The sequence below is a fragment of the Dermacentor andersoni genome, chromosome 11, assembly GCF_023375885.2.
Source record: "Dermacentor andersoni chromosome 11, qqDerAnde1_hic_scaffold, whole genome shotgun sequence".
Taxonomy (NCBI): domain Eukaryota; kingdom Metazoa; phylum Arthropoda; class Arachnida; order Ixodida; family Ixodidae; genus Dermacentor; species Dermacentor andersoni.
The window spans coordinates 94,851,089-94,870,384 of NC_092824.1; the positions used below are offsets into that span (position 1 = coordinate 94,851,089).

The window sequence follows — 19,296 nt, forward strand, 5'->3', positions numbered from 1 at the left end:
AGAGAAGTAATGAATAAAGGGAAAATCAGACATAAAGGGAAAATTCGACTTCGCCCTGCCATCTGCTAGCCGCCTGGTCAGCTCAGATGGTAGAGCGGCTGCCCCGGAAAGGCGGTGGTTCCGGGTTCGAGTCCCGGACCAGGATGAATTTTTCTTCAACTATGAGGCTTTTCTTTCGAGGAACCCGTATGGGTTTCCTTTGTAGCAATTGCTACGAACGGGTGGATGTCTGATTTTCCCTTTATTCATTACTTCTCTCCACCCTGCGGGTTTCCGCAGAACTACTACGTCAAACAAGATGATCATGAATGCAATCTGGAGGGCAACTTTCTGGGCCTCGAACAGGAGAATTCTGTGTTCCGACAGTCAACAGGTGACTGTCGGATATAGCCATGACGGCCAAGGTGTTAATAATACAAAACAACGAGCAGACGCTAGCAAAGAGAAGTTTTTTACAGAAAGGCATGCTTCAGTCACCTCCTTGTCGCAATCTCACCTTTTGCAGAGTGTCCACAACGGCTCGTACGAAAATTCGGTACCGCCGGTACGGTTGTAGCTTGCGGTTTCGGAAACCACCGTTCACTTTCATGTCTCCCAGAACAAACCGTTCAGGCATGTTCTGGCGAACGAACGCTGCCGCTATGTAGGGACCATCTTCGTCCAAAGGTGTAGACATCAACTGCAGGACAAGGCCTCAAAGTTACACGAAAATCAAATTATGGGATTTAACGTGCCTAAGCGAAGCACACGAGGGCAAGCCTCACAAGAGTAAGTACGTAGTTGGTGCATTGTACCAGTGCTACATCTAATAAATTACATCAAAAATAAGGGGTGGGCATATACCGAACACCAGTAGATCGAATCAAAAAAGAAAATCTGAATATCGAATATTGGAAAATTTTATCAGAACATTTATGCTTTCGAACGTTGTGCGAGAAACACAGGGCTTCACATGCTCAAGACGCTCATCCCGTTACTTAACAAGAATCTTGCTAGCTATCAGTAACTCAGGCACCTATTAACCGAGATGTATAGTATGCTTTACTCCTATTAAAGGGAACACCAAATCTGCATGCCAGCACTAATAACAACTCAGTTCGTGTATCAAGGTCTCGAAAATGCTTTTATTGATAGAATGTCTGTCAATAAAAATTAAGCGCTTTTTTCCCCCTGAAACTGAGGAAATAGCAAAGTGCCTAATGGCAACCTTCAATTGCTTAGAAAGTATTGCTTTCCAGTTTTCTTTCCGAAAACAGGAGGGTCTTTCCATCTTTATGGCAGGCAGTTTCTGTCGGTTATCGTAAGCGCTAGTTAAAGACCAATCTGCACGACACACAAAAGGCATCACTCTGCGGGCATCACGTCACCAGGCATCACGCTGCGCGGTCATTGGCACCGCAAAAGCATCGACCGTGGTCGGCGTCAGCAGTAAGGAGTTTTCAAATCGGGAGGCCCACGGCAAGTTCGTGCGACACCCCCCCCCCCCCCCCCCCTATTGCCCCTTTATTTTTTCGTCGGCGTCCATCTGTCGTATCATTAAATGTGTCGGCAGCAAGGCATCTGCAGCCTGCCATGTAAGGAGGCGAGAGCAGAAGTAAGAGAATGAATTCTAGTTAGACCTAGCATGTAAATATTACAGATTGGTGAATATTATAGATTTTCATCAAAATAACTATGACATGACAATTTTGTTTGGCTGCATTCATCCTGTTGTATATGCTATAATAGACCATAACCTATATTTACAGAGTTGCTTCTTCACTTTGGCACAGATGATGGCTTTCGATATGTTACAATACTCTGCGGCATTCACCTTGTGTTACATTCTTCGATGGACTTACTTAGCATATCACCAACTGCCTGATTGGTGTACAGGTACACTGTACATAGACGAACCAACTGGATGCTGTTTGCAACAGTCATTTTCGAAATAAAATCAACAGAATCATAATTTGCACTTCATTTTATAAAGATAGTAAAGTGCTTTCAAGAAACGTCACATTTATGGGGTAGCCATCATTTTGTTAAAGTGAGGCCTTCCTCCATACCGGAGGGCCTTCTTCACAGGAAGCTTCCCTCGCAGTTTTGAACCACAGGACCTCACTCCTCCAGTTCTGTACTGCTTGATAGCGGATTTCAAACTGCCACGTAAAAGACACAGCCAAGCCTGGACATACCTCTTCTATCTTGTAATCGTCCGGCTCCTTGGTGGCAAACTCTGAAGGGACGACGACAAGGTAGTACTGTTTGATGGGACCATACTCTTCCGAGGCTTTGGGCAGAATGACGGTGATCTCGTCCCCATTGCTGATTGGCCACAGAGCATCCGGCTTCACCATTGGTTTTGGAGCTACAGAAAAGACAGCCCAAATGTCAGTTCATCCTCACTTGAAGATTTTCTGAAAATTTTATAACATTTTTTTTTTCTTTTTTTTCCTGCGAGGTATGAAGAATAAAATGAAACTTGTTAGCCTTGATGTAGTTATATGTGCATTTTTGTAGCATCCAAACGTTTCTGGTCTGCACCAATTAAAAGAAACACTTCAGGCAGTGTAGGAAAAATAGCACGTATAGATTCTCAGTTTTTACGTGCCACAACCATATTCTGATCATGAGGCAAGCTGTAATGGAGACTCCGGATTAATTTTGGCCCCATCCGAGGTTCTTTAGCATGCATGCAATACACAGTACACGCATTTTTGCATTCTGCCGGCACGGTCGGAATCCAAGGCGCAACCTGGATCTAAGCAGTGCAATGAGCCATAGCCACTGAGCCACCGTGGCAGATGGTGCATGCAAAGATACACTGTGTGCCACCATAGATAATGTTAAGGTATTACTTTCCATTTTTTGTTAACCTCTTATAGCCTTAATTCTTAGCCTGAAGAAAAAACATTTGATCTGCAGATAAAAAATACTGTGCGACATTAGAACATCCCAAAATCATTTTCACGCCATTTGGCGAGTACAGTCGCAGACTGATTTTCCGGGCTCCAAAAATTCGGACATGCCTGATTATTCGGTCAGCTTCGTGACAGCGCCATTCTCCCCATAGACCACAATGTATAACAACTGCCGAAAGTTCGGACACCTTGCAACCTCTCGTCTGATTTTTCGGACACTCCTTGAGCCAACTCGATCGAGAGCACCATGCACCGACTCTGACCGGTGCATGGTTCGACTTGCTGAACGCCATTTTTGTTTTGAATGGAGCCTCCTTGCTGCCTCACAAAGTGGCGCTACTGGAAATCCCCGCTCATCATCATCGTTTCTATTGGTTCGATAGAGTGGCTCTACAGCTCTATAGCAAGACAATCCAGCAGCTGATTTGTTTCTTCACGCACGACGATGCGAGCAGGCCACGTTTTTCGTTTGTGCGACTGGTGTCGGCACGGTGGTGTTTGCTTTGTGCGCTGCGTCGAGGTTTCGGTGATCCAATGCGGCATACGGGAACATCGTGTCATGTGTCTAATGGCGCCGACAGTGCCCGCGCAGACTGCGCTGGGGAATGCCGGCAAGTGGGTGCCGGGAGGCCTAGGATTTGTCGCGTTCCGATGTGCTCCCTACTGACGCGGAAAATGTTCTGCCGAGACCTGCGCAGTGGTTGCATTGCGATTCCAGACACCGTCTCATTTGACAGTTTCACAGGTGCTGACACTGCTGTACTGAAATGTGCAGAACTCGACGACGGCGAGATCATTTGTCAGGTTTCTGCTGCACCATCAGACGATGAATCTGTCGGAAGATGACACCCCATGTGCTACGCTGCCGTTGCATGCGGAGCGTGTACAAGCAGTGACTGTGCTTTCAGCCGCCTATAGTGACTGTACGACCCTCACAGAGATTCAGACTTATTTGATTGCGCGTAAACGGAACAGCGTGCAACGGCGCATTCACGATTTCTTCAAGCCCACTGCCGAGCGCGAATAAGTGCATGGAAATTAGGGATTTCGTTTTTTTTTTCTTAATCTGCTTTTTCGGACACCTGTTTATTCAAACATTTCCGCAGTCCCCGTGAGGTCCGAATAAACGGTCGGCTCCGGACAGGCCGCCAATGGAATATGAACCTCCCAACGTTTAACGCTAAAACGTTATCTAGTGAGGCAAGTCTAGCAGTGCTATTGGAGGAATTAGAGGGCAGTAAATGGGATATAATAGGGCTCAGTGAAGTTAGGAGGCCAAAAGAAGCATATATGGTGCTAAAAGCGGGCACGTCCTGTGCTACCGGGGCTTAGCGGAGAGACGAGAATTAGGAGTCAGATTCCTGATTAATAAGAGTATAGCTGGTAACATACAGGAATTCTATAGCATTAACGAGAGGGTGGCAGGTCTTGTCGTGAAACTTAATAAGAGGTACAAAATGAAGGTTGTATAGGTCTACGCCCCTACATCCAGTCATGATGACCAGGAAGTCGAAAGCTTCTATGAAGAAGTGGAATCGGCAATGGGTAAAGTCAAAACAAAATACACTATACTAATGGGCGACTTCAATGCCAAGGTAGGCAACAAGCAGGCTGGAGACAAGGCAGTGGGGGAATATAGCATAGGCACTAGGAATAGCAGGGGAGAGTTATTAGTAGAGTTTGCAGAACAGAATAATATGCGGATAATGAATACCTTCTTCCGCAAGCGGGATAGCCGAAAGTGGACGTGGAGGAGCCCGAACGGCGAGACTAGAAATGAAGTAGACTTCATACTCTGCGCTAACCCTGGGCTAACCCTGCGCTAGCCATCATACAAGATGTGGATGTGCTCAGCAAGGTGCGCTGCAGTGACCATAGGATGGTAAGAACTCGAATTAGCCTAGACCTGAGGAGGGAACGGAAGCAACTGGTACATAATAAGTCGATCAATGAGTTAGCGGTAAGAGGGAAAATAGAGGAATTCCAGATCAAGCTACAGAACAGGTATTTGGCTTTGACTCAGGAAGAGGACCTTAGTGTTGAAGCAATGAACGACAATCTTGTGGGCATCATTTAGGAGTGTGCAATAGAAGTCGGTGGTAACTCCGTTAGACAGGATACCAGTAAGCTATCGCAGGAGACGAAAGATCTGATCAAGAAACGCCAATGTATGAAAGCCTCTAACCCTACAGCTAGAATAGAACTGGCAGAACTTTCGAAGTTAATCAACAAGCGTAAGACAGCTGACATAAGGAAGTATAATATGGATAGAATTGAACATGCTCTCAGGAACGGAGGAAGCCTAAAAGCAGTGAAGAAGGAACTAGGAATTGGCACGAATCAGATGTATGCGTTAAGAGACAAAGCCGGCAATATCATTACTAATATGGATGAGATAGTTCAAGTGGCTGAGGAGTTCTATAGAGATTTATACAGTACCAGTGGCACCCACGACGATAATGGAAGAGAGAATAGTCTAGAGGAATTCGAAATCCCACAGGTAACGCCAGAAGTAAAGAAAGCCTTGGGAGCTATGCAAAGGGGGAAGGCAGCTGGGGAGGATCAGGTAACAGCAGACTTGTTGAAGGATGGTGGGCAGATTGTTCAAGAGAAACTGGTCACCCTGTATACGCAATGCCTCATAACTTCGAGCGTACTGGAATCTTGGAAAAACGCTAACATAATCCTAATCCATAAGCAAGGGGAGGCCAAAGACATGAAAAATTATAGACTGATCAGCTTACTGTCTGTTACTACAAAGTGTTTATTAAGATAATTGCAAATAGAATCAGGAACACCTTAGAATCAAGAAAAAGAAATGGGCATGGGCAGAACACGTAGTGAGGAGGAAAGATAACCGATGGTCATTAACCCTTTGAGGGTCGAATTATTTTGAAAAAAACTTTCCCAGGTGGTCAAATTACTTTATAGCGGATCTTGAATGTACAAAATGTATTAAGTCAGGGATAAATAGTCAAAAATAATTAGGAACAGTATTTTGGTGTCGGCATCACTCAGAACTGCAAAATGTTCAATAGTATTTCCGAGCATGGTACTCCTTGAAACACGGGTCTACGCACAGTGCCTTATCGCAGCCTGCACACCTAAAATGCGTGTCTGTTCTCTTGAAGCGAGGAGTTGTGTTGGCGCACACATGCCATCTCTGCGTGCGGCTGCCTTGGGCAGAGGTCTGAGGCACCCTCTCGCGTAAGCGCGTTGCCGCGGAGAGCGAGAATACCTCGCGAACGGCGCTGATAAGCAAGTGGTGATAAACAAGCTAAGAGCAGTGCCACTCAAGATAGAAATCAACTTCCGCCGCCCCTGCGAGAGCGTGCCGACAAAGAGAAAGACCACGTTTCGCGCGCCTCCGTTGCGATCACGCGTTGGAACCGAAACCGCGTTGCCACTGAGAGCGAGAATACCTCGCGAACGGCGCTGAAGCAAGCTAAGAGCAGCGCCAATCAAGATAGAAATCAACTTCCACCGCCCTGCAAGAGAGTGCCGACAAAGAAAAAAATGACGTTTCGCGCGCCTCCGTTGCGATCACGCGGCGAAACCGAAACCGCCAAAGGGGCGTTGCCGCAGTCTGAGTGACGCGCTGAAGCTAGCAATCAGCTCTGTTTATCTCCCCAAGAAGGTAGCACCAATTTCAAACGCATCTTGTAAGTGCTAAGAGGTGGCAGCACCTCCCGATGAGCGTTCATCGTCATTATGGCGCGAAATTTCAAACGGAGGGTCGGAACCGTACCCGTACGGCGAAGACCTTGCGGGACAGAAAACCGCCGCCGTACATGTACGGCTAAAACCTTCAAAGGGTTAAGAGTTACGGAATGGATTCCAAGGGAAGGGAAGCGTAGCAGAGGGCGGCAGAAAGTTAGGTGGGCGGATGAGATTAAGAAGTTTGCAGGGACAACATGGCCACAATTAGTACATGACAGGGGTAGTTGGAGAAGTATGGGAGAGGCCTTTGCCCTGCAGTGGGCGTAACCAGGCTGATGATGATAATGACTGTACAGTTAGTAGGCACGTTAAGAGAAACTGAAATGGGTGTTTAGCACGAAAGAATGCCGTATTATTCACAGGTCATCGCACTGTAGACACTGAGTGGTTGCAGTATCTCGCATGTTATGGCAGCCTCTAAAACAGCCAGTATTGCAGAGACGACAACCACAATATGTGCACCTGAATGAATAAATCTGCACGACTCTTTTGGAGTGCTCATCATCATTGGAAGTACCAAGTGCAGAACATTGTTTTCTGAGTGCAGTGCTTCTGGGAAAGGGGGCTGGTGGGAAGGAGCAGCGTTTATGAACAGCAAGTGTTGCAATGCGCGCTTGTTGGTTCACGAACAGTGCCGTGCCTATGTATTCATGTGCCTTCTATTGTCAACGTCTGTATGTATTACACTACTAGCAGAACGAAGCATTGTTCCCATCCAACAGCTTCGACTTTATCACCCTAAATCCCTCTACTTTGTGGGGGTTTGGTAGTGAATGGGAACAATATATTACCCCTCTGTGACTAGGTTGTGGGGTGTCCAAGAACCAAGAAAAAAAAAAAAAAAATAAAAAAAATTGAAGGATTTTAGGAAAGCCGGAAAGCATGCCCCTTGTGCCTATTTGGTGACATGAGACAAGCGATAACATTTTGGAGGGAAGGGCAGGATTGCCCCAATCGCCAGTCACCCTCCCCTCTGGGACTGCCACTGTGACATGCTCACATATTACCATATTTACACGATTGTAAGTCGACCACTTTTTTAAAATTTGTAAGTCAGAAGTTGGGGGGTTGACTTACAATCGAAACCAAAACATGGCTCCACCAAAAAATCGAGACCAACGGGAGCTACAACGTAGTTACAATTTTATGTTTGCTCTATGGCCCTACCCGTATCTTTTCGCTATCCCGCGTGTTTGTTCGCTTTCGGAAGGGTTTTTCAACATTTTTGAGACCTTTACAGTGCATGCAACACTCATGGCTGGGGGGGAGGGGGGGGGGGTCGATAGTTTATGGAAGTGCCGCTGTTCCCATTTGCGGCGGCACCCTCAGAACAGCGGCGCTTGCGGGGAGTATCGGTAGTTCATGGAAGACAGAGCAGACACCGCTCACAGGTTTCTCTGTTGAAAGGCATTGGCATTGGTTTGACACGTTCCACTTGACTGCCGGCTACGTGCTACTTCTATGCTTCCTCAGTTGTCATGACTGCTTCAGGCCTACTAATCGTTAGGCACTCGTTCCCAGCAGCGTTCAAGAGGGCTGCCATCCTTTACGCCGAAGAAACAAATCACTGTGCAGCAGGCCACAATTTCGATGTTTCTGAACGGGTGGGGCGAGAGTGGCGAAGCGAAGAAAACTGCAGCGAAGCGAAATTTTTACCTGTGATGGCAAGTGAGAAATTTCCCACATGCCGAAGTCTGGACGCTTTCCGGAGCTGTAGGCTAAGCTTGCGGCTTATGTCACTGAAATGCGTGATCGGTCCCTGCCAGTGAAGTGCGACATGGTCATGAAACAAGCCCAGACCTTCGCGTTAATTTTAAGGCCCTGCTCCATCGTGAGTACAAGTGGCTGGCGGCAGAACACCGCGAAATTACGCCAACCAGACCTGTCAAAAGAACCTCCCTGACGGCTGAGTGTGGTTGGGTGCAGTCGGTGTGGGCTGCTGTTCCACAAGATGTCCTGGTGCGGTCGTTTGCCAAATGTGAAATTTCGCTGGACCACGACACGCTGTGGGACCGCAGCAACGATGACGATGGCAGCACTAGTGAAGACAAGTAGTCCAGTGACCATGTCAGCTACTAATAAATTTTTGTTATCGAATGCACCCTCGGGTATGCTATATTTTTTTTTTTTTCCTGTCACGCGATATGGGGGGGTCGACTTACATTCGAGTCGGCTTACAATCATGTAAATACAGTATTGTTGGATGATGAAATGACGTCAGGATACATGATGAAACATGACGTCAAAATTCAGATTCTGTATGTCTCAAAATTGTGACAACAGGCTAGAAAAGTTTGAAGGGAAAGGGGAATCCAAGAGCAGCCACTTCCAAATACATTAAAATAGAAACCTGTCTTAAATGTAATATTTTGGCATTATTTTGATGCAAAGAGGACCCTAGTTAAGGTAGAAGAACTTGAATGTTTAAGTAAAGAACGAGTTGAAACGTATGTTGCAACACAATGTGCCTAGTAACGCTAAGGGGCTTGCAGTCTGAATGTGACTATGATAGACATTCTCTAAAATTAACTGCCACATAAATTGAACACTTTTCGGACCTTTTTCTAGCTTCTCAGATTAATAAATTCTCTATTAGCCCTTTAAGGACGAGACATACAAATACCAGAGAAAAATGTTTATTTCCCACCTAAATGTGGAAGACATACCAAGAAAATTTTTTCAGCAGTAGAGGAGGAAGGGAGGGGCAACACTAGGCAGAAAGCTGGAATCGGGCCTCACTCCAAGCCATCTATGGCTTTGTTTGGAACTTGTACAGACGGCTCTTCACATATGCAAACCATAGGTGTACATTGCATTTGCTTTACATTACATATGATACTACTGCAGCCGGAGATCTTTTGCATTGACCTGCCTCCACTGATCGTGCTTTCAGAAGAAAGCGATTTGTGTGCCGAACTTCTCTTTCTCATAATGCGTCCTTGCCTAAACTGAAAAATGGCACTTCCTGCCTATTTAGCCAGAAATTCTGTACTCTATACTGAAACTTGGCAATATATATATATATATATATTCTTTTTCTGGTGTGTTGCCTGTAGGTAACACTTGTCCATTTCTCAAGCTTCGGTAAGAACATATTTTTACGAAGAGTGGTATCTACTGGAATTAGGGCTCATTCAAGCTGATGACCGACAGAGGTCGTGTGACCAAGTTGGTCGCCTTTCTTCAAAAGCAACCATTTAAGGCTAGTCGCTCACTGCTCAATCATTTCAGTCGGAAAACTGCTGAAACTATCAGAAGCGCAGCAACAGGACGTCTGTATATGCCGACGCTTATATTACATGGTGATGGCATGGTGAGCAGACATGAAGCGCATATCGCGAGACATTTCAGTGTGGTGACTAGCCGCTCGCACTTGCCGGTGTGGACATAGGTCGCCTTGAGTCGTTTTTAGGTTGCCAGTCGCGACTGGTCGTGTGACCTCCTCAAGTCGTAAGTGTGAATCAGCCCTTATTCATTTCAACTTCAGGAGCCCCACTATACCCAGTTTCACCAACCTGATGCACCGAAGAACTGTTTGTGTCACTCCTGACCTTACCAAATTCTTGCCGCTGTGTTCCCGAAAATGTGCTCACTTAGTTGGGCTTTTGCAGGCTGAAGTTAAAGCCCTTTGTCACTCCAGCTCTCCATTAGTCCATACTGCATCAAAGAAGAAAGCAAGCAAACCAAGAGCATCGAGAAAGGACCAGTCACCGGCCATGGCTGTGGTGACCATAATCTTGGCAGGTGGCCGGTACGACCCGTCCCGTGGCACGGCCGTCAGGTTGACCTTGTAGCTTGTGAATGGGATCAGGTTCTCTATGGTGTAATTTGTCGTGCCAACGTCCAAAAGTACGCTCTGCGGCGGGATCGGAAGCTCCTGCGGGCTGCCTCGGCTATCATAGAACTCCTTGTGTGCGCTGTATGAGATCTGTGGGGACGAGACGTGAATAAGCACTTGTCATATTTACTCGACTCTACTGAGTACTTTTCTTTTTTTTGTGGGAAATGATGTGAGCGCTAGAATCTAGAGCGTAACCGAGAGCTGCAATTGTGTCAACCTATTATCACTGGCATAAAAGATTGCCATAATTCAATCCCCATGCTGCTGCAGGAGCTTCAGCTGGTACGCACTACAGAAGTTTGTTAGGCTGCCATGGTCTATGATGTGTTTCAAAAAATTCGGTACCTCGAATACTCTGAACAGCATTGGAGACTAGATCCTCTGGGCTGTTGACGGTAATGACAAGTTCTCCGACAGTGACGATAAGTGGTGGCCACACTCCTCTGTGACTTAGATGCAATAAGCTTACTGTTCCAAGTGAGACCAAATTGTCATTTGATTCCTTCTCTTACAATAAAATTCTGGTGAATTAACTATCGAAAGTATTACATTTTTCATTTCTGGCTGTGAAAGTCTAGTGCGTGCTGCAATCGAGGGCATGTTAGAATTGAGCAAATGCGGTATGTGCTAGGCCTGAACAACACCTTTGATGCATACATTCATGCGAACTTGGATTACAGGTGAATAACAAGTGAACATGAAATACAAAAAGTCATTTCTGTGCTGCATTACTGAATGTATGGCAGGTTAATCTGTGCCTTCTACTATGGCTGATTGCTGTTTACTTCGTGCATATTCTAGAGTTGATTGCTGGACTAATATTTGTATTATGTTTTGCTTTGATATTTGCACAGAAAGCTAACCTACTTAACATAATTAACAAATTAGCAACGCCACACCCCAATCCCCATAATGTCGAATATAATTAGCATAATTAATGACATCAAAACCTAATTACCAGAAAGAACTCCACAGAGCCTGCTGAATTATACTATACATTTATGTTCGCCAAACAGAATGGGCATTAGGACATATACGCCATTACTGATACAAATGTCCAAAAGTGTCCTCAAATGCACATTGAAGAACCACTAAATGCTGTTAAAAAAAGGTACCCATCTCAGAGAAAAACAGAAACAAATTGTGGAGATATGTGTCCGACTTGCACATTCTGCACCCCATCAGAAAACCAGAATTGACAGCAAGGGCTTACGTTAAACTTGATGTAGTCCAGACGTGTAGGAGGTCGCCAAGACAAAATCATGCCATGGGTGGTCACGCCGTACGCTCGCAGCTGCGTTGGAACATCTGGAAATTGTACAACACACAGTGCTGTGCGACGCATTGCAAAACAAACAACGCTGTTTGCAAAGCCAACGTAATGGTTTCATCACAGTAACCGCCACACAATGCCTGAAAATGTAAGGGTAAAACTGAGAAGCATTGTGTTAAGAATGCCACGTGCACATAAACATAGTTACTATAATGGTTTGACTAGATTTCCTTTTGCAAAGCCGCCTTGAGTAATGAGAATGCTGTACACCCAGCGCTTCAATTTGATCTGGACCAATGCAGGGTTCTTTAGTATACACCAGAGCCTCAAGCTGGGCTGGTAATCTAATGCGAAAACTGCGAGAGTGGCACTGGTGGTCTACTAGTGCAGTGGAATAAGTTTTCAATGAAGGAAAACGAAGTCAACAGTGGCAGAAGATTGGACAGAGCAATGCCATTAGGAAATTTGCAAACTTAGGATTGGGTGAACTGATGCAACAGAAGGGTAGCAGGAAAATTTCTGGGAGAGATATTTGTTGTGCACTGGGCTTTAACTGAACTGGCTGGTGATTCAAGCCTTAAGAGGAAGCTTTAGCTCGGGCCCAACTCCGACGCGGCCTATTCAAATAGATGTAAAACGCAAAAACGTTTTTCTGAGATAACCCTTACACCGATTTTAATGAAATTTGTTGCATTTGAGAGAAAAAGCTAAATTCTAGTGACTGTTGGAAGCGGAATTTTGATTTAGGGCCTCAATTTTGTTAAAAAGATTATCACAAATTTGAAAGTTTGAAAAAAATAGATGGACGAAGTTTACAAATTCATAGCTCTGCATCAAGAACAGATATCACGGTTCTGTGAACGGCATCCATTAGATAATTGAAAGTGGACAAATTCAATATGTCATTTTACATCTTACGTGAATTTGTTACATTGTTTACAAGGGTTCTGCAAAAGCTGTATTTCCATATTAATAAATTTTTCGACATTCATGTGTAACATAACAATTTTGTCTGCTTTAGATGCACTATTAGATGAAATTCACAGAATTGTATTATCATTTTCCATTGCTGAGTTACGGAGTTGTCAACTTGATAGTGTCGTTTCTTGAAAATTTTCAATTTTTGCCAATATTTAATAAGAAGTTGACGATTTAAACCAGAAATTCGAAACCAACAGTCACTAGATTTTAAGTTTTTCTTTTAAATGCAATAAACCTCGTCAAATTTGGTGCAGTGGTTGCCGAGAAAAACGAATTCTCCTTTTACAGGTATTTAGATAGGAGCACTGGAGCTAAAGCTTCCTTTTAATATAAAGGCACATTTCACTCCGGTTAAAATGAAGCAACTTCAGCAGACAATCAAACCCGTCAGCCCATGCTACGTAGCAGAACACCACAACAGCTATGCCACTTCAGCGGAACTTAGCTTTAAAAACCCGAGTATTAGCAGCTTGTGTTCCCAACTAGTATATCACCTTTCCCAACAGGTCTCTACAATGCGCACTTATAGAAAGCTCAAGACCTCTCATGACTGTAGCTTTTATTGACTTGTTGCAAATGCACATCTCGAGCACTTTCTTGAAATACCAATGTAACAGTGATCACCTGCATAACTTGCCGGTCACAAATAAGAGAATAATCAGATGGCAGGAGTGCCTTTGAATTATTTCTTGTCGCATACAACTCGTCTACTACAGCAGCTTCATGGTCTTCCCGACGACTGCAGAAATACACAAGAATGTGCAATCCTGATACTGATGCAACGACAAGCAAGCCTGAGGCTCGCGCAATGCATGACCGACCTGTGGGTGTGACTTTCACGGTCACCAGGTCAGAAAGCTTGCCCAGGGATTCCCGTGTGTAGGCGGCCACTCTTATGGCGTAAACTGTGTGGCTTTCAAGGCTTGTCAGCTCGGCTGACCACGTGAGCGGCACTTTCTTCACCGCCCACTGATCCAGGTCTTCCACGGCCGTCTGAGCATACAGCACCTGCAAAGAAAGAAACAAAAAAAAGGGGGGGGGAGAGGGGGGTTAGACATGAGTCAGGCCACAGAATAAAAATTACAAGCAGCTAAAAGACAGTGGTGTTCAGTTCGGAACACCTTGAAATGACATAAATCAGACACACCATAAGCACCTGTCCGTCTTCTTTATTGAGCACTTGTCTCAAGGTGTTTGCGCTAGCATCAATTTACGTGGTGTAGGCCATAACTCAATACAGTAAAACTTCCTTATAATGTAGTTGACGGGAGAGCCAGAATTACTTAATTACATCCATTATTGCATGTACTGCATTATCGTCTCTGAGGATTTCAAGGCAAATTTCACTTACTTTGTTATATTCATTATTTTGTTATATCCTGTTCCTTTATGATGAGATTTCACTATACTTGCTCAGCTACAAGAGAGGTCGAAGATGGGTTTTTGTCCCACATGATGAACCGTGATGAAATAAGACTAAGTTGAGACCCACCCGCGGTAAATATGGGAAAGCTTTTCTGCACTTTGGAGAAAAACGGGAAAACAAAGCTATTTATGCAATAAAAGATTGCCATAAAACATGGGTCCACCATTAAATTGAGAACCTTGTTGGTAATCAGCACAACATATTGTCACAAGTTTTTTTAGCTTCAGAGGGAGAAAAAGCACTTGAATGTATTGAACAGACATTCTATTAAGCACAAAAAATTACAGACCTTCATATAGTAGAACCAAGGTGTGTGCTGGAATACTGACTTAGAATTCCTTTTAGTCAGAGTAGACTTTACTGTATATCTTGACTTCTATGCACTTAAGTTACTGCTAGCTTCCAACATTTTCATTATGCAACGCTATGAGACTGCCAAGCATGTGTAGCACTGCGTTTCCTTGTCAAATATTAAAAATTTGCAAGCATTAAACTTTGCGACAAACTTTCTGATATTTGACATTTCATTCGATATTTTGGCTTTTTCTTTTTCCCCTGATTTGATTCCATGTTCGATTCGAAAAATGCACACCCCTGCTTTTGGGACGTATGAACACGATTTAGATAACAGGAGGACTGAATTATGAAATGTTGAATAATTACAGCGGTCTACCGTACACAGTAAATTTATTTATCTTGTGTCATAAGACACTAAATAGAATGAAGTGCCATGATGAGGCAAAGTTAGGCAAAGACTGCTGCGAAATCATGCAAACACAAGAGACTACTCCACCTGATAGCCAAGGATATCTCTGAAGTAGGGCATCTCGTCCCACCAGACCTCGACTGACTGGTCAGAAGTGGCCACGGCCTGGACGTTGGTTGGAGCCGACGGAATGTCGCCCGGAGTGCTAGCCGTCAGGTTTTCGCCCCAGGGTCCGCAGCCTTTGGCCGTGCAGGCACGCACACGCATGAAGTAGTCCGTCTTCTCGTCGAGGGAGCTGCGGCAGTAATTGAAGGTTGCAAACTCTTACTGCAAACTAGTAGTGTAACCAAGTCTCCCTCCGCCCTGGCCTCAAGTCTATACCATTTCCACGTTGACTGTCAATGCATTATGCACGATAATTGCACACCTAGTGTTACTGCAAGGCTAGACTAGCACTAGATCATGCTCACGGCCACATGGCATTGCAGATACTCACTTTCAAGGTCTTCTGTTGCTGCTGAAAAAAGGTGCCTCCGTTCATAGAGCTGTCATTAACGTCATTTTACTCCATTGCTATGTAATGTGTGCCATTGCTATTACTTCCTTCCAACCAACCTCCTGTTCAAGATGTTCATGCCACGCTAAGTATGTAATAACATTGAATTAGGATAGTGATTTGGCCAAGTTGGTCGAAGTTCATTATATGAAAGTAGTACAAAGAACTGGACTGCAAGGAGATAAGTGTGTTTAGTGGAACTAGGTACAAACACAAGCACCAACTACCAGAATAATATTATTGGTTAAAGAATGTGCACATAGGAACATGATCAGAAGGCGAAAGGGTCATCACACACAGTATTGCAAATGTGTGGCAACATCGGCAGATCCAAGAAGTAGTTGAACCGTTTTGAAAACACATGTATGGCAAAATATGAATAAATAAATAAGTTAGTTTAAACCATTGCAAATTGAGGGGCACACAGGCAAAAAAATTTAATTAAAATTCCGGTGTAAATGATTTTGTGTAAAATATTGTGTAAATGATAACTTACACAACTGCCAACCCATTTTTTGCTACGAAAAGCACTGGAGATTTCACCTGTATCTTGATTATGATGTGAACCTGACTTTATATATAGGAACTGTACATGTTTCTATGTATAGGCCCTTCAATCAAATAAATTTCATTTGGTAGTTAATGCCTGCGTTTGTACCTCTTTCCATAAACCACACAACAATCTTCCTGCATTTGGTGCTTAGCACCACATTCATCTCATGAACACAATGACAGCAAAAAAAGGTGTTGCATGAGAAGGAGGTGTGCCTGTGGCCTCACCTGAACACAACCCGAGTGTGGGAAGTGTTCCGATCATCGGCGCTGAAATCCGATGACCGTCGTCGGAACTGGACGCTGTAGTGGGTGATGTGACCGTTGCGATGCAGGGGGCTGGGGGGCTCCCATGTGAACACCACGGTGGTGGGGCTTTGCAGTCGGAAGGTCACATTCTGCGGGGGTGACGTGGGCTCTGAAAGAAAGGTAGGCAGCGCACATTCACTTCAGCTATTCAGTTCCATCCCTGTGCAAATGCGCTAGGAGTCAAGACGGAAATGTGCTAATAAAATCACCTGCAACTTTCAGTGAATAGTAAAAGTTCGGTGCTCTCCAAAGAAGTTTGTTCCAAAACAAAAGCAAATAATAAAACAAAGCAGGCAAAAAATCTGAGCAACATTCTTGGAAAAGAAAAAACGGTGCAGATCCTATGCACACGAGAATCTATGTTATGCGACAGCATTCGCAATTGGGACACACTTATGTAATTTCCATTGTCATCAATGTCATTGGCATGCCATCATGATTCGCAACCTTGGCATGCCTTCAGTGACGTCAACATCACACTTTTGTTGTAATGATGCCGCAGCCATTATCTTGCCATCGTTGTTGCTCGTGCTTCATTATTATTATGGCTCCTCGATGGGGTTTAACATGTCGGAAAAGCATGAGAACGCATGAAGAAAACACGGAAAAAGTCTGGACAGGAGCACGCTATTGTTTTTTTAATTACGAGAGGTGGTCTTGAAGAAGAAAGAAACAAGGAAATGAAAATGACAAGCATGTGCGAAGACGTCTGCATACCTCCTTCTGGTGTGCTGACAAACGTGATGGCTTCTTGTCCCCATCCGAGCAAGTTCCTGCCTGAAAGGCGAAACTCGTACCTTGCCCCTCGTGCTGGAATGACAAAAAGACACACTGAATTCTTTTAAAGGAATACTGACAATAGCTTCGAAATAGTAGAAACTCTACCACAACCTTCTTACGTGTAGAGAATGACACTCAGCAAGTATCAAAGTTGAGAGACACCCACATTTTAATTGGATAATAAAGCTGGTTTTGATATGCTGGGCCCAACACCACCGACATTATCATGACATCATGACGCAGAGCACAATTTTATGGACATTTCTTGTAAAAAAAAAAGTTAGGGGAAGTGCTGCAAACATTTCTTCCGGCTGCATTCTCAAAGAATGTCACTACCTTTGCTAACACTACAATTACAGTATGTTCTCTGCAAGCTCCTCGTACCAAGGTTCTCAACGGTGATGTGTTGGTCCATGGGCTCAATCTCGCGTTCTTCCAGAGCACCCCCATCCATGCGACCATAACGCAGCCTGTACTGAAGCAGTTCTCCATAGGTGTGGTTTGGCCGAGACCAGTGGAGCTCAACACGAAGGCGTTGGTCCTCCGTGTGGATTCGGGCTGTAAGCTCCGGGCGAGTAGGGACTGCAATTGGAATGAAGACATTCAAATTCGTTAGGAGCTCACGCCACCTGCATACCTGACAACCTGTGACTTAAAAAATCTGGAGAAAAAAAAAAAAAAAGGAGGGAGCTGATACTGAACAATTTTTAATTTTTTATTTTAGAGGTTGTCCTGGGCACACGTCTTTTCGGAGATACACACTTCATTAAGGATGACTGACGTCCTGACACAGCATACAAGGACCATCGAATTTGGCACAGAAAATACTGACAAGGAACACATTGTTTTTCAATCTCACTAGCTTTTTCAGCGACTTTGGCATGGGTAATTTCACTTGAGGAACTTGCCTGCATGAATTTACACGAAGCCAGTACCATGTCTGGCATCCTTTATGCGTCAGAAGATTTCAAATGGAAGTTTCAAATTCTGCCTAGCTAAATTTTTTTGTGAACAGGATTTTGCAAGCACGACAGTGTGCACTTGATTATGCTCCTGAAAAATTATGAAGGCCCTTTGGAGAGATTTTCCCATTTCCTTATTCCCAGAGGGGAGCTACTACAGTCTTTGCTACAATCAGTCGGTGTGTTAGTGTATTACCAGCATATCACTGAAAAAAAAAAAAAAAAGTCACAGTGTACCAGTCTTCGAGGTAACGGGAACATATCAAATCACAACACCGTCACAAATGCTTCAATAGTGAAAGTGGAAGTTCCAGCATGCAGTGCTTAAAGAAGACTCTCTGGAAAAATAATAAGTGTGATGCCAACGCATTTCACCACATATGTAGAGATAGTTGTTTAGAAACTTCGATACCGACTATGCGGACGTGATTTGAGCCCTGACATGCTTCAACTATGCAGCTATATATATGTCTGCTAAAGGAATTATTTAAAAATTAGTGAATTTTTTTATTTGAATAGTTCATCAGTGACTGCTGCATAATTTCTAATGACTGCAGGTGTGTGGAAGAAAATGGACTTGAGGGTTTTGCCTATCATCCAATCTGGCACGGCGCTGAGCGGTAGCACTGGCTCATTCTCACCTCCGCCGTGAGTACGGGCCATCTTGGGACGGCTGCGTGAGCCGTCACCCTTTCGTGTGACAGCAGCCACTTGGACAGAGTACTCGGTGTCAGGCTGCAGGCCCGTCACGTTGTACTCCTCGGCAGTCTCGTCGGCGACGTCATATCGCAGGGGCTCATTGATGAGGTCCCCGTGACGGTTCATCTCCTGTGTGGGAATGGCGATGGCTTGCACGGGAAACGGGTAACCCAAAAGAAGACTTTGAGCCCTGCTCAACGTGTCACAGAACTTCAGAAGGGTAACGTGCCAGTTGTGTAAAATTTTGCGCGTGGCACTACAGGAAGCACAATTCTATGCACCGTCAACACTCTTGTTGTGTTTGCAAGCATTGCATGTGTCTAGACTGGTGTCGCTATTTTTATGCTGAGAGGCTCACTGGGTTTTATACTCCACACTAATTGTATTTGCTAAATTGTAAAAGCTGAAGCCATTTATACTCTTAAAATTGCAAAAGAAACTTGAAACTAAGGTTCACGTAATACGAGTGAATGATTTGAGAATAGGGTTCTAGCATAACTCTAGTGTTACAACTTTTTGTCTTGACTACTTCCAGCTTCCTCTTACCAGCCTTGACAAACTGCCCCGCCCACACATCTGGCCCGGCTT

The 19,296-nt window shown here is 44.5% G+C and overlaps 1 protein-coding gene across 1 annotated transcript in view; it reads right to left on the reverse strand.

Moving 5' to 3' along the window:
- Positions 1-19,296, reverse strand: part of Lar (tyrosine-protein phosphatase Lar) — a 100,409-nt gene that overhangs the window by 33,785 nt on the left and 47,328 nt on the right. Inside the window, exons 12-21 of the mRNA XM_055075180.2 lie at positions 18,651-18,837; positions 17,432-17,629; positions 16,985-17,077; positions 16,187-16,376; positions 14,938-15,145; positions 13,540-13,726; positions 11,678-11,772; positions 10,335-10,551; positions 2,178-2,350; positions 497-679 (exon numbers count right to left, since the gene is read on the reverse strand). Coding sequence (XP_054931155.2) covers positions 497-679; positions 2,178-2,350; positions 10,335-10,551; positions 11,678-11,772; positions 13,540-13,726; positions 14,938-15,145; positions 16,187-16,376; positions 16,985-17,077; positions 17,432-17,629; positions 18,651-18,837 — 1,731 coding nt within the window. The remainder of the gene's footprint in view (positions 1-496; positions 680-2,177; positions 2,351-10,334; positions 10,552-11,677; positions 11,773-13,539; positions 13,727-14,937; positions 15,146-16,186; positions 16,377-16,984; positions 17,078-17,431; positions 17,630-18,650; positions 18,838-19,296) is intronic.